The sequence below is a fragment of the Osmerus mordax genome, chromosome 22 (genome assembly GCF_038355195.1).
Source record: "Osmerus mordax isolate fOsmMor3 chromosome 22, fOsmMor3.pri, whole genome shotgun sequence".
NCBI lineage: Eukaryota > Metazoa > Chordata > Actinopteri > Osmeriformes > Osmeridae > Osmerus > Osmerus mordax.
Genome location: NC_090071.1, coordinates 5,208,426 through 5,224,202, shown reverse-complemented (window position 1 = coordinate 5,224,202; position 15,777 = coordinate 5,208,426). Strand labels below are relative to the sequence as shown.

The 15,777-nt window shown below is 43.8% G+C and overlaps 1 protein-coding gene across 2 annotated transcripts in view; it reads left to right on the top strand.

Moving 5' to 3' along the window:
- Positions 1 to 2,982: 2,982 nt before the first annotated feature.
- epha6 (eph receptor A6) overlaps positions 2,983 to 15,777 on the top strand; it is a 32,895-nt gene continuing 20,100 nt past the window's right edge. For both annotated transcript variants that reach the window (XM_067260768.1, XM_067260769.1), the window contains exons 1-5: positions 2,983 to 3,061; positions 7,135 to 7,199; positions 11,500 to 11,628; positions 11,872 to 12,021; positions 12,298 to 12,688. In XM_067260768.1, coding sequence (XP_067116869.1) covers positions 2,983 to 3,061; positions 7,135 to 7,199; positions 11,500 to 11,628; positions 11,872 to 12,021; positions 12,298 to 12,688 — 814 coding nt within the window. The remainder of the gene's footprint in view (positions 3,062 to 7,134; positions 7,200 to 11,499; positions 11,629 to 11,871; positions 12,022 to 12,297; positions 12,689 to 15,777) is intronic.

The window sequence follows — 15,777 nt, the reverse complement described above, 5'->3', positions numbered from 1 at the left end:
TCTCTTTAGATTATCGAATTGGTCATGGCCTCAAAGAGCACAAGCTGCACATCAGAAATAAGTGTTAAAAATGGAAGGCATCGTTCCATATCGTCTATAAGTTACGTCAGGTCTAAAAATATCTAGTATAATGGGCTCCGTACAGCGAAGTGAGTTATAGTGCATTTTACTGCTCATTAGAATTTCAGTCTGACCTGAAACGTCTGTGAAGGGAATTCCCGAGGACTTCCCTGCCCACAAAGAGATCTCTCGATCAATAGGATATCTTTTAAACCTGTGAATGAGCCTTGAGCCAGTACACAGACAGGTCTGTCAGTCTCTCTCTCACTTGCTCAATCTAAATGATGAGCTTAAAACCCAAGTTAGACCTTCGTCAAGCAAGCAGCCTGTTTGTGTTGGGACTATTGAAGGTAGGCTAGCTAGGTTCAGACTTGACCTAGTTTGTATCAAATAATCTAATTGTATCAATAAAAAAATTAAAAGGAACCGGATTAACCACCCTGGGGACAGTGGTAGCCGGCAGGGGGTAATGAAGTCGATTGTGTTCCTGTCGCTGTCCGTGGTGTTGAAAATACGAGTTTGGGCGCTCATGCGTTTAACCACACTTTCATAGACCAAATCAAACTAAGCCTATACCCTACAGACAGCGTGACTTACTGTTATGAGCTCACAATATATCAGAACTACGACTTTTGAATTCGACCAGTTGGCAATATGACCATATTAAAACTTGTAAGCAGTGCCCATCAAGTCTGACAACAACTGATATATTTTCCGATGCCTCGAGCTTCTTGAGGGTCAATTGCCCATCTCGGAACTCCAGCCCAGCTGTGGAACCCTGATATTTGAGCTGGCTCATCCCCGCTATCGCTACGCCGTAGATTAAAGTTCACAGACCATTAGCTATGGCGGGTAGGGGCGCGTGGAACCCTGTTGGGGGGAAAAATTGTCTTTTGTGTCAGGAACGCTTTGTCCCAGTGCGGAAGCTTATCCCTGTGACGAGCGCACAATTACTTTTTAACGATTTCACGCCGGTTCATTACCGGAGCGGGCGCCTGCCGCAGAGACATATAAAAGGTAATCTGACATAATTACACACACGTGCACACTAGCACACACACACAGGCTACACCCTCAACACGTTCGTAGTCATCAAAGTCTCAATTCTCCCTGACTAATGGGTTTGGAAAAGCTTACCTGCATGTAAAAACAATACGTACTGTGTACACTGTGTACCTGGCACCTGTCGTGCTGTCATCAAAACCGAAAATATGTTTAAATTTTCTGACTATTTAGCTCTACTAAGTTTACAAAATGTACAACGGTTTTATTCTTCTGATAAATGTGTATGTTACTTTTCATCATCTATATGAAAGACACAAATCAAAAGCCTACATGGGGGTCTCTACACAAAGGTTAAACCCAACTACTAAAACTTTGCAGTCGCACTGTCTGTGGGCCTAATGGTGTGTCTCATTCTTCAAGGGACATGAAGTTATGTCTCCTCGTTGAATCCTAGGAATGCCACGATTCGTATACGAGCCAATGTAGCGCACAAAACAAGCCTCATTACGGATCCACCGCATCTGTTCTCAGCAAAATACAAAATAAGCACATTTCTAATCATCACACAGACGTTTTGCCATATGTTCTATTTCCACCATTACGCAATCCGCATGCACGGGCACATCAATTTTTGGACAAAACTTGTGGTACAGTATGGACGTAGATTATCATGTAGCCTACTGTAGGCGTCGTAAGTGTATGCAATACCTAGCCCACAATGGCCTAATATATGGAGACTCATCTGCCAAAGTCCAAACATTTTCCTCTATCATTGTACAATTAAAAAATATATAGCATCCATGGGCTATTCTAAATGTAATCCATTCATCCTGCACCTGTATCTGATTACAAGACTTCCCACGTGGTTGTAAAGACTAGGCGCTCTAGACTCATCCCTTTCCGTAGACAGCTTAATCCAATGCATAGAATGAAAGAGACAGCCTACTGTTGTTTTACTTCCCATAGCTGCCCCAACCAATCAATATGGTGCAAACAGCGGATATGGCATGGGTAATGTTAGAAAATGACCTCTGGAGACATCTGTTTTTAAACTACAAGGTCTTTAAATTAATGGATTTCCCGCTGAAGAAGTCCGGGTGATCTATCTAGTAGTAGTACATTACATTTACTTATTGAATGTTTTGTGTTACCTTCAGTTCTGATATGACCTCTTTGATTTAAGATTTAACAGCGTCTTTGAAGAAAAAGATGGCAGTCATGATAAAACATGTGATTAAAGAGAAGAATTGATACATATAGGACGGCCCATCCGTCCTTGGTTATCCTGTCTGCTACTGGTCTACTGTCTAGGTTTCCAGTGGCGCACCGTGCAGTACTAAACAGGATATCCATCTAGCAACGCAAGAGCTTTCACTTGTGCACTGCTCATCCTCGACTCCGCTTACGGCACAATTTCAGCATCGGACCACATGTGTACATTGTGAGATGCGGTCAATCTGTAAATTAGTAACTTTTTTTCGTTATTTCTGAGACAAGTCACTTCAGAAATAACTGTCCATTTCAAAATAAATCTTGAATTCATAAAGGAAACGCTTCGTAGATTGAAAACGGGAATATGCGTCAAGGAGAGCAGTGGGGTATTCTCCAAGATAAATCCCTGTAGGGTCTACGAGCTGTAAAACAGCGTTTGTTGATCAAGTAATGTCAAATCGATGAGTAATACTTTTTACAGTTTGGCTATTGCGTAAAGTCGTAGTTGCGCGCAATGGCTTGGCATCCTCAAAGTCTCTCTTCTTGTGCGCGTGGCGGGAAACAGGGCGGCTGATTGAGCTCGAGCGGTTTGTTTGCGCCTTGGAACTAGGAAAATATTACATCCTTGATCCCGGCGGAATCATTCGGTGGAATTTGATTCACTTGACAGACGATAGTTGTCTGGGTATTTACAGTGATTAAGAGATGTATTCCAGTGGAAAACATTGCCTGTTTTTTCTTTTGCTCAGAAGTATTCTGTCGGACCCCAGTCACACAAACCAGGGTGAGTAATGAAATAACAAAAACAAATAGTTTCCATGTCTTTCTCAGCAAATACAATTACAGTAGCCTATATAGCCAGTGAAGCTTAATGGTAGCCTTTAACATGTTCTCTTGAAGCACAGACAAGTTGAAAAACAAGGCTTTTTGATGCAATTTGCGTTAAAACATGATATTGTCGCGTCCCAAAATACTCGTATTATATAAAGGTTACAATAGTTGAATTGTGAAAGTGACTCATGAAGAGTAGCTCATGGAGGATTACTGTTGTTTTGTCCGATTCAGTAGTATCTATATCTGTTGTATTATTTTATTTTCTTGAACACATTGTGTACCAATGTCCTTTCACATCATGTTCAGTGTTTTAGTTACACAGTGCATCTGGGAGTTTTGTACACGTATTGTGTATTTATAAGTTGTGTGAATATAGTAGCTCAATTTGCCTCTTTACTGAGTCTCTCTCTCTCTCTCTCTCTCTCTCTCTCTCTCTCTCTCTCTCTCTCTCTCTCTCTCTCTCTCTCTCTCTCTCTCTCTCTCTCTCACACACACTCACACACAGACACACACACATTCTTTCACACAACATTATGACTTCCAAGTGTACACTACAGTCTTGTTTTGCCACTATCAGGGACATACTCATGAGCTCTTTTCCCTAGACTTCAGATGAGGTGGCTTCAGATGAAAGTCTTACTCATCTTCTTTGAATTAAAGTGGTGCCAGTAAGCAGTCATGAGCACTGCTGAATGTGACCAGATTGGCTCCTTCACTAAAACTCCCACACTTGCTGGTCTGCCTGAAGATGCCTGGAAGTCTGGGACAGAGCCAGATTCCAACTCTATTAGAGTGTGTCGAACATTTCCATGTACTCTCTCCTTTTTCTTGTCTAGATTGTGCCACATTTGGGCCCCAACCATTACCAAGTAATTTAGCAGAGGATTAAAATCAATTAAGACTTCAAATATTCTCAGGAGACCGGTACCTTGGTGCCGGTTTTACTGCCTCCGATGAGCCCTTCCTCCATAAACTCTCTTATTAACCATCCGGGTCACAGACAAGTTCCTGTGGCCGCTATGGTGGACATTATTTATTTAACACCAACCTGCACTTGAATTCCTTTAATGTCTCTTTGACTCTGTACTTCTTCATTGTGCCCTTGCCCTTCAATACTGTGTGGATATTGTTACGGGACAAATGGCAGAACCCTTGAGTATGAGCAATTAACTGTTGAATCAGCTTTTCTAGTCTGGTCTTGACATTTTTCTCTGGTCCTGTTTTAAGCTGCTCTCATTAAGTCTTGTGTGCATAGCTTCTGTCTCACACCTGAGTCCTCACACAGTCCACTCTGTTCTGAACGCTGCTCTGGAAGCACAAAGTGTATGACTCATTGGACTCATCAGGCATGTGTAGCCTCTGCTCTTTTCTGGGAACCCTTACAGTTTATTCATATTAGTTTAGAAAGAGAGAGAGAAAGAGAGAGATTCTTATTTTTACAAATTCAGACTGTCTTTACAATACAGGATTAAATTATAGTAACCGAAAGATCAGCACCTTATACATTACAGTTATATATATATATACTACTGGTTATTTTCATCTATACACTGTGTCCCCCAGCCAACAGAACAGGTGCTCAAACCCTCTTAGAATCACTGGAAAGGAGCTTCAAACAGAACCTCTGTGATAGGGGAGACGCCAGGGTGGATTTGCAGACATTACAGACAGGCCAGGCATCTGGGAGGCTGTTTCTCTCCTCTATGCCTTCCCAGCCAATCACTTTGGCCTATTTAAGGCAACCGCGCAGAGACTTCACAGGCAGACAGAGACGAGAGCTGCCACCTCTGATGCCTCTGTGCTGATGTCTCTCTTTTCCCACAATCTTATTTGCCTGGTTGGTTTAGAATGTGACGGGCCTTAGGATTTGTCAAGAAACAGTGGCAATGGGGTCTTGGGCTGAAGAAATTCCCCAGTGTTTGTCAGTGATCAACATAATCGATGAGGGCCAGAGCCTCTTTCTCCTACACTTTCTACATACTCATTCAGAGAGGCGTTTGACTCTGTAGCGTACATGTTTTTGCAAGGCAAGGCCTTTTCTTGAAGAATTAACACTCAACGTTCTTTTGACTGTATTTTCTGACACATCGGAATTTCCCTTTCAACATAGGAAAAGTGGCATGGTTAGAAGATAGTCCTCCATTACACACTCCCAGACAAAGTGGGGGTCTAGACAGTGATAATAAGATTTAGCCCATCAAGTGCTTGTCTCCATTTCAGTTTTCTGTCTTGCTCTTTGTGTGTGTGTATTTGCTTGTGTGTGTTTGTGTTTATGTGTGACTGACTGGAAATGTGTGTAAAATGTGTTTATCTGTTACAGTGTGTGGGTTAGGGTAGTCCATTATTTCCTGACTCCCATGGTAGTTGAATTGAATTGTGTCTGGATGAGCACTGAGACCAAGTTATCTACACCCTGTGATTATGTAGCATAGTACTGTTTCTCCTTTACACACATCATGTTCTCTCTCTCTCTCTCTCTCTCTCTCTCTCTCTCTCTCTCTATATATATATATATATATATATATATATATATCTCTCTTTTGCATGCAGTGGAACTCCATTATAATTCCAACCTACATTGCTGGTGAAACTATAGCCAGAGTAAACATTGAAACTGCTCTTCGAGCCTCGGAGAGTATCTTTATACTTGAACCATTAGGCAAGACCGTACAGGCTCACTGGAGCCTATTGTGGTGGAAAGTGGTGTCCTCTGTGAAGTTGCAGGTCTCTCATGTTTTATGTGGACTGCAGGAGAGGGACATGCTTTATTGATAGAGACTGCAATTAACTGGCTCTGTGGAGACAAAGGAAATTGCACATTCATCATACCAAACTGGTTTAGGGGGCTTACCAAGGGTCTGATAATGGTTCTCTTCATGTACAGACTGTGACTGGGGTACAGAGGGCCAGAGCTGGAAAAACATATTTATGCACATGTCCACACACGTTTGCATTGCCATTCTTGTGGGGAGTCACAATTCAATCCCATTCAAAATCTTTTTTACCCTAACCGTAACCCCAAACACTTGATGCATTTTTTACCTTAACACTAATTCCAACCCCTAAACCACCCTGTTTTACTTTACTTGAGGGGACTTCTGTTACACACACACACACACACACACACACACACACACACACACACACACACACACACACACACACTCACACACACACACACTCACACACACACACACACACACACACACACACACACACACACACACACACACACACACACACACAACTTGCAAACGCATGCATCAAATCTACCTTCAAAGGCATAAGCCACTCAGGTGATGGTGGACATTCCCATAAGAATGGTGATACTTTGTAAAAAAGATTAATATTAATAAGAGAGAGACAATTCCAGGAGTACTTTTGTAAAATGTGCATACATCTTAAGTAACATATGAATAATATAGGATTTGTGTTTGGTTGTCTGGTGTTTTAATGTGACATTCCATTCCTGTTAATTACAGTAATATACTTGTCACTCCTGATCAAGGTTTGTTACTGAGATTAAGTCTAGGTCTAGTGCTTGTCTCTCTTTCACGGTTAGATGTTTGGATGTTCTTATAACAGACCTAATTCACTGGTAAATGTACACAAGTGTCCTTGAACTGTCTCGTCTGTGTTGACAAGTTGATAACTATTGTTTGCTGTCTTTCCTTTGCCCTTCTTCTCTCCGTCTGCCTTTCTTAATACCTTACCTTACCTCCCCCTCTCCCTCCCCTTCGCCTCTCTCTTTGGCTCTCGGTTCCCTCCCTCCCACGCTCCCTCCCACGCTCCCCTCCCTCCCTCCCTCCCTCCCTCCCTCCCTCCCTCCCTCCCTCCCTCCCTCCCTCCCTCCCTCCCTCCCTCCCTCCCTCCCTCCCTCCCTCCCTCCCTCCCTCCCTCCCTCCCTCCGTCTCTCTTTCTTTTTCTGCCCTTTGTTCTTTCCCATGTCCTATCTCTTGCCAACCTCTTGCCATACACCCCCTTTCCTTCTATCTATTCATCCCCCCCACTCTCTCTCTGCAGTTGTTCTGTTGGACACCACGGCAGTCCTAGGGGAGCTGGACTGGAGGACCTACCCAGTAAATGGGGTAAGATAAGCCACCAATTTATCGCTGGTTCTCTTCTTGCCTCTAAGAACACACATGGCAAGTCTCTGACATTGTTAAAACCATATTTGAATTAAAACAGTTATTTCAATGATAAATCAGTCTTTAAAACTCCCTCAAAGGTGTGACTTAAAGAGTATTGATAACTTTAATGTCTGATCAACCTTCTTATTAAACATGTTTAAAGAGCAGAGACTGAGAGAATTACATTCGTACACACTGTGGGTCCAGCACACTGGCGATGTATCAGACCTCAGATTGTGCTCTTCCCAGTCTGGGCTGTGTCTAGTCCTGACATCACGAGCAGTCAAATGGCACCACAGCTAGAATGATCAAAGGACATTTCCGTCAAACAAAATTTGGAAGCAACAAGTGTCCTCACGTGTCATAACCAGCTTGGATGTGATTTTATACAAATATCAGGAGTATTTGTTTTTCATCTGGTGCAAAATATCAGAATATACCAAAATTGGGGTTCAATGTGAGTAGTCAGAATGCAAGACTAAGGCCTTGTATTATGTGAATGAAGTTATCACTGTCAGTCAATATGACAAAGATGTGTTGCCAGCCAAAATACCAATATTGAGATACCTGCGTCCGTTCTCTTCTCCTAACCCTAACCCCTGGGGTGGCCTGCGCAGATTGCTGTTAGGAACACTGAACGGCTTTCATTAGCAGAGAAGAAAACATAACGCTACATGCCACCCACCTCCACACCCAATCAATAATTCATTTCAGAACAACGCTTTTTTTTCATGCCTTTGCTCTCTCCCCGTCTTCCTGACAACTCAGTGTCATGTTGATCAGAACCTCCCACCCCAGCTGGCATTTGTGTGTTTGTTTGTTTTTGTGTGAGTTTGGTGTGAATTTGTGCATTTGTGTGTGTGTGTGTAGTACTTACTGAGCCTGCACACAAACCACATGCTGTGTGTGGGGTCCTGCAGATGCTAGTGGACCGCTGACTAGAGTGAAAAAATATAACATTATTATTAGACAAGACAAATTTAAGACATTTTATTAGAGGATCTGTTAGGCCTATATTCAATTTGGGACATGATTAGTATAACAAAGACAGACCAAAAAAACACACATGCTGTTGCCTGCCATTGGACATCAACCAAAAGTAATTCCTCAAATTCAAAACGGGGTCTTCCTCCTTTTCTACACCCCCCACCACCTCCTATCTCTCCTCAGCCTCCTCCTTTCACCCCTCCTCTTCTTCCCCTCTCACTCCTTCTGTTAATATCTCCACTTTAGCCGTCTGTTCCAGTGATGAACATGATGGATGTTCGTGTCTGTGCCTGGATCGATCTTTATGATGTGTTGTATGTGGAGGGAGGGAGTGAATCCATCACTGTGACTGAGAGGGCCTGTTCACAGTCATAATAAGACTCTAATAATACCCTTGAACCTCACTCTGCCATGCTTCTTCGGTTAGCCTGCAGAACTAAAGCCTAGCCCTAGTGTGGAAGAAATTGGGATTTCCTACTTCTTCATCACTAGGCAGAGATTCCCAAATCCTGATGTCCACACAGCTCTCAGACGCCGCTGTCAGCCCCACGTTGAGAAAAACATCATAGTCTTTTAATTCAGCATATCTAAAGAGACAAAAACATGTTACTTCATCAGTGTTTCAATCTTTGGCTTTCATGACAGAAACTGCTGAAAACAACCCTCTCACTAAGAACACTGTCTGTCTCTGATGTGTCTCCTGAAGAAGGACGTTTTACTCAAGTTTGGCCTTGGTAGGCTTTAATCCACCACTTCAATTAGACTGTTTGAGATGCCGTCGTCCTGTATTAAAGCATTCCAATTAGCAACAGGACCAGTATGGCCGTGCATTTCCATTCAGAAAATTTGCTTTTTTGACTTTCTCTAACTTTCTCAAACCCTATACCTAGGGCAAGACTGTCAATTCCTTGGACTAAGTTCTCAATGTGTCATTTCAGTAGACTCTCGATGTTATCTTTTATCCTGAGATGTAAAAACTAAGGGATGATGAAAAGGTAATATAGGACTAAAAGAGGATATGTGACGAAGATGACCTGAGGGCAGAGAGATAGCGCCAGGAAACATTGACCACGCTCAATGAGATCTGCCTGTTGTAATTGGAATTTTGTGATTAAAATTGTTATTCAAACACCTGGAGAAATGTTGGGAGGGACTGGGATCAGATAAGACATGTGGAATGAGAATCGTGAGGCGGGTTTGTTTTCTAAGAGGCGAGATGCAGGAGATTATGCTGTGTTACCGGAGGATCCATCTTGCTGATGCAGATCTAGAATGACTAGTAAACTCTTGATTTGGCTGTCAATCGAACGCCAAACTCAGTGGTTGTGCCCTTAAGCAAATTACTTAAAGCTGGACTGTTACCATTGTGTGTGAGTGAAAATTATTTATTTATATTTTTTGCACGATGGACCAATAAAGTCTTGTTAGTCTGTTACCTTGTATATCTATTACCTTATAAAACTATTTAACACAATAGTCTGCGGTGGACATGACTGCTAATCTATCTGAGCTCTACTTTGATACCCTCTCAAAATGACACAGCACTGGAAGAACCAACAATGTATATTAAATGAGACATTAAATAACAATGATTGATTAATAATTTCACCCCTCTTGTCTCACCCCTCAGGTCTCATGAAGCTAATTTAGATTGCTTAATTAATATTACCGTAACACTATTGGCTTACTCAAGGTTAATGTGTATTTAATTATTTATATATAAAACACTCAACCTTAACGGTGTTTTAATTTCCTTGAAGCTAACTTAGCCTTTCTTCCCAGCAAGTAAGAAGGTCAACATTTTTTTACTCTGGGATCATTACAGGTTGGACAGTTAGCACTGTGTGTGTGTGTCTCTGTCTATCTGTGTGTGTCTGTCTGACTGTCTGTAAGAAGTGTTGAGGCCAGAGGGCTCTTACTCTGGCAGCATTAAACAGACAAGGGGCTGCCTGCCTGCCTGGTTGACAGTAACAGACGGAAGACAAGACGTGTCAGACATTGGGGCATAGTGAGAAGACACACTTGGCTACACACACACGCACACACACACACACACACACACACACACACACACACACACACACACACACACACACACACACACACACACACACACACACACACACACACACATACACACACACACTTGCATGCATAGACTGCTCCCAAATGGCCCAGACCTCTTATCTATTGAGTGACAATGAAATTTATCAAGAACAAGACGTGGCCTGCTGGCGGAGCAGACAGAGAGGCAGTGCTTCCAGGAGATTGATCCCCCCCGTTGTCTCCCTCTCATGCTCCTCTTCCTGTGGGCTCCGCTCCCACGTCTGAGGCCCGTCGCCAGCTCAATACCATGTGTGATGCTATTCGCACTCACTGATTTGGGAGTCATCCATCACCCGTTTTTATCAGGCGCTTTTCTCAGTTGCGCCATCTTATCCCTGGCAGTTCCTCAGCAGGTATATGATACCTTTGTTTCCTCTGAGGTAGGATCTCATAGAAGGCTCCCTATAACCCTTCATTTGCTCTTCTCCCACTCAGTTTTGTGCGGGATGACATGTTGCCTCACCTGCCCCTGTCAGTTTATCCAAACCACTAGAAACACTAATAACAACCTCGTCCAACGTCTCCCTGACGGATATCTGAACATTTCAACATGACCGATTCACCCACCTTACTTCCATTCAGACAGTTACAGTATTTGAAGAGTTTGAACAGGTTGTCAAAGCCAAGGCAAGGAATCCAGGAAACCCCTATATTTGTATTTTTGTCGAATGAGGGGTTGATTATTCAACTCTAAAATTGACCTGGACTCACACTACAAGTCCCGATTGAACTCCACACGTAGAGAGGCTCTGTCAATATGTGTCATGGTCTTTTGAACAGTGGTAACTCCTCTGTTCAGCTCACCTTCAGAGCTGAACAGACAGTCCTGGCTGATGTAAGAGTTGTGTAAACGACAGTAAGAGAAACTCTGCCTATCTCAGGTCTGCCTGGCTAGAGACAGGGTGTGTATATGTGTGAGACGTCACACTCTCAAGCTGTGTGAGGGATCCATTGCAGACATTCTGCTTGACAACACCCACTGATACCTCCCCTCTTACGGTTTATGCAGTGTTGATTAATATTCAATATTTAATCAATATTGTAAAACAGTAAATTACTTTGGTCTGTAAATTGTTTTAAGTTTTTCCGGCCTCTCCTCACACAAACTCATTCTCAATTCTCCTTCTTCCCTCTGTCTGTGGTTCCTACCTTCCTGCATCTGTAGTGGGATGCCATCACAGAGATGGATGAGCAGAACCGCCCCATCCATACCTTCCAAGTTTGTCATGTGATGGAGCCCAACCAGAACAATTGGCTCCGGTCAGGCTGGATCCAGCGCCAAGCAGCCCAGAAGGTGTGTGCCCTCCCTTGTCCAAACACATCCATATTCCTGCCTTTAATTTTCCCTTTTTAATGCATACAGCTAGCTTGTTCGGGGGCACAGCTGTGACATAGCAAGCACCATGCGAGCCACATAGGATGTCTGTTATTATCTATTTGATCACATACACTGACAGCATCCTTGAGCGTTTTTGAAACATACACTTTGCTTTTCACTATCTTTGAGGTGTGCGTGATTGGTTCTGGTTCTGTGCAGGTGTACGTGGAGATGCGCTTCACGCTGCGAGACTGTAACTCCATCCCCTGGGTGCCTGGGACCTGCAAGGAGACTTTTAACCTCTTCTACCTGCAGACCGACGAACCGCACGCCTCTGGAACTCGCTTCCGTCCAGTTGAATACGCCAAGGTTTGTTTGGTTGATGTGCTCTATAGATTATGTTTCATTGATTAATTGATCTCTGCTAGAGCCAGATCTCAGAGAGTGAAAAAAGACAAACATGATTCTTGTCCTAGGGGTTTTCAATGAGGCAGGGTTTTTAGCAGAAAGTCTGCTTAAAATGAAGTGATTAAGCCCACTAATAATGTAATCATCATGTCTTCAAATAATGTAATTACAGCATAATGACTGGTTCTGATTGACACAGAATGAAAACAGTATTGTTGATGCGGTTTCTCATCAAAGGTGGACACCATAGCAGCGGATGAGAGTTTCACACAGACGGACCTGGGAGACCGGGTGCTGCGCCTCAACACTGAGGTCCGCGAGGTCGGCCCCGTGACCCGGAAGGGCTTCTACCTGGCCTTCCAAGATGTGGGCGCCTGCATCGCCCTGGTGTCCGTCCGAGTCTTCTACAAGCGTTGCCCTTCCACGCTACGCAACCTGGCCGCGTTCCCTGACACCGTGCCCCAGCTGGACTCCTCCTCGCTGGTGGAGGTCCGCGGGGCGTGCGTGGAAAATGCAGAGGAGCGAGACACGCCTAAGCTGTACTGCGGCGCCGACGGTGATTGGCTGGTGCCCCTCGGGAGGTGTGTCTGCAGCATAGGGCACGAGGAGATGGATGGATACTGTAAAGGTGAGGAGAGGTGAATGTGGTCGATTGTGGTGACTGTATGTAGCCTGTGTATGTTAGATGAATGGATGAATGGATGTTGTGTTCAGTTGTGGTATGTTTTGGTCTTGTTTACCGACTGGTTTTTCTGTTCACTGTCGCCAGGTCTGGCCTCCTTTGCTTGCCTTGCGCCAGCCGGTTCTTCATTTCTGAGTTTCAAATATGTTGTGAAGCCTTAAATGTAAGGATTCTAAGCATTACATAACGTTTTGGCATGTTTTTACTTCGGAGATGCAGTGTTTCTCGTAAAGAAATACATTTTGTTAGTCACAGAACACATAATTGGAATTCCTAAACTACGGTACTGTAATCATAGATGTTGAATAGTTAACCTTAACATTCATCCAAATGCCCATATTGGGATTTTTCTGATAACTCCTAATGTACCACAAAGTGTATACTGTACTACCATGTGCCTATCAATAACCAACCATACTTCTTTATATAACCTTTGTATAAACAAAGGAAACAGCCTTCAAAAATGGCAAATCTCAAAGTCCTAACACTTGGCACTGGTTCTATACAGTGTTGCTTACACAGCAACTGCGGGCATCTCAGCCTGTTCTACAGTAACTACGCTGTTAGTGTAGGAGAAGGTGTTCTCTCAGCAGGAGCCTCTGCTCTGCTGCAGCCATAGTGAATCTGTAAGTAGCTGCTAGAGCATTCTGACTGAGGGAGGGAGCAGAGGAGGAGGCATTGCATCAGATACTGTAGACAGACAGGTCTCAAGGGCCCCGCCGTCAACTGCAGAGTTTGAGATCTCAATCCCCATCCTCTTTCTTTCTCTCTACTCCTCCCTGCCTCTCTCCCTTCCTCAATATCAACTCCCTGCCTCTCTCCCTTCCTCAATATCAACTCCCTGCCTCTCTCCCTTCCTCAATATCCGTTCCCTGCCTCCTGTCTCCTCGGTCATTCAGCTCAACCTCTCTCCCTCTCCTCCTTCTTCCTTCCATCATTTCTCCCTTTCTCCTCACCCTTGCCTTTTCCACGGGCTCTTTGGTTGCCCCGTCCTCCTCCTTTCTCTCCTCTCTCCTTCCTCCCCCTCCTCCATACCCCTCTATTCAGATATCTTGGACTTCAGTGCACTTAAAAGATGCAGTGTCCTTTGACTGGTGACTCATGTTGACTTGGTGAATTGGTGACTCATAACTTCTACTATACGTTGAGAGCGCCTGGAACATCCTCTCAGGGGTCCTTGTCACAAATTTGAAGAAAAGAAATGTCGACCTAAAGACATTTTAAACACCTCTTCAGTAACACAACATTGTAATTTCAGGAATCCTGGCCTTTCTATGTGTTTCTGTGTATCCTTTCTGTGGGCTATATTTTTCTTTTCATTTCTGTAGTACAAATACAATCTCAGTGGTGTCCCCAGCTGTAGGCCCAACCGTAGCTTTCAGAATACATGAACAGGTAGTCACTGGAGTGCATTGCTGAATTCTTCTGGGGGGGATCAATCTTCCTTCACTTGAATCCTTTTCGTTTGATTATATGCACAACTGGTGCTTCCTCTGGGGTATTTGTATGTTTGGTCTGAGCTTTTAAACCAGAGCTCTTTAAGCGACAGTTCTATAGCTCTTAAAGTCTCACAAACATCCTCAGGCAAAACGCACACCCATAATACAATTTGTAAAGAAACTTTGCTTGGCCAATCAGCCAAACTGCTTTCAAACACGAAGCGTAAACCGTGGAGGAGAAAAGTTTTATTGGCGACTTCTTCTTTGTTCTAGATTGTATTTGGCCTAATTTTCTCCATTGCGCCGTACAGAGGCTAGCCGGCTAATTGCCTCCATTTGTTAGCTTCACAGCTAATTTAGCAGGCTGTGTCTCTTCCCTAAACCTTCTAACCTCCACTCTCATCCTCACTGCTGAGCAGGTCCTCAGTAATTAAGGCAGGTGCTAAATTGAGCCGCTCTGCATGTTAACAAGCAAAGTTTACCGCTGCGATACTTTGTTTACTGTCAGCTAAATATCTTTACAAATGTCTCTGCCGGTCCATTTTGTTGCCTGGATCCCACCAATGGTCGGTAGGAGAGCAGATTTTTTGGGCCATCATGAAAGTAAGATTCATCTTTCACTTGCACATCACGTCTCCCCCCTCCGCCACCCCCCCCCCCCCCACACCCTTCCGCCCCACAAACCCAACTCTCTTTTCCTCACTCTGTCACATAGCCTCTCTCTCTACTCTGCCATTTTCATCCTAGTCCCACAGTGTGCCCAATGTTGCTGTCTTTTATCTAACAGTTCAAATGGTGTATTGCTTTAAACAGCAGCCTGAAATGACTTAATACACTTCCTCCTCCAAGTCATGTCCCAATTGGGATAGATGATCGTCATCACCTTTGGTATTGGTAAGCCGAGCAGTTTAAGCCCTGTAACAGATTTGTCTCTCCAAGGTGTTGTAGCTCGAGTAAGGCTGTTATTTTAGTTACAATTCAATCAGACTCAGCAGGTGATTCAAAGTCACTTTTCTGCAGAGTCATAAGTAGTGTAAGCTGTGATAGCTGTTCTCCAGGGCTAGGCAAAGGATGTCCCCATGGCTGTGTTGAGGTTTTTGTGTGTGTGTGTGTGTGTGTGCGGGCGTGTAGGTGTGTGTGTGCGCGTGTGTGTGTCTGTATTTTGCTTGAAAAGTTGATGTCTAAATTTAAACTCAGTGTTGCCGCAGTAACTCCAGTTTGTTGCAGAGTGCGACACATCTATCCTCTGTCTGAGGAGCGTACACTAGTCTGCTGAACATCGTCTACCAAAACTCAGCTTCAAGTGCATCTTGTGAATATTCATATATGATGATATGATTACAAGTCTCCAAGCTGCAGCTCTTCTTGCTTGTTTGAAATGAGATAGAAACAAGCAAGGCTCCCTGTAGGGCGGTGTAGGTGGGGGGAGAACACAATTACCATCTACTGATGTGTGAACAGTCACTGGTGAACACAAATTCTCCAGTGTGGATGTGAAACCCTGCAAATCAAGGAAGGGATGAACTTTCAATATTGTGTGTGGATATTGGTTTACTTTACCCACTAGGATTGAGCAAGAGCATCTGTGAAATTGCA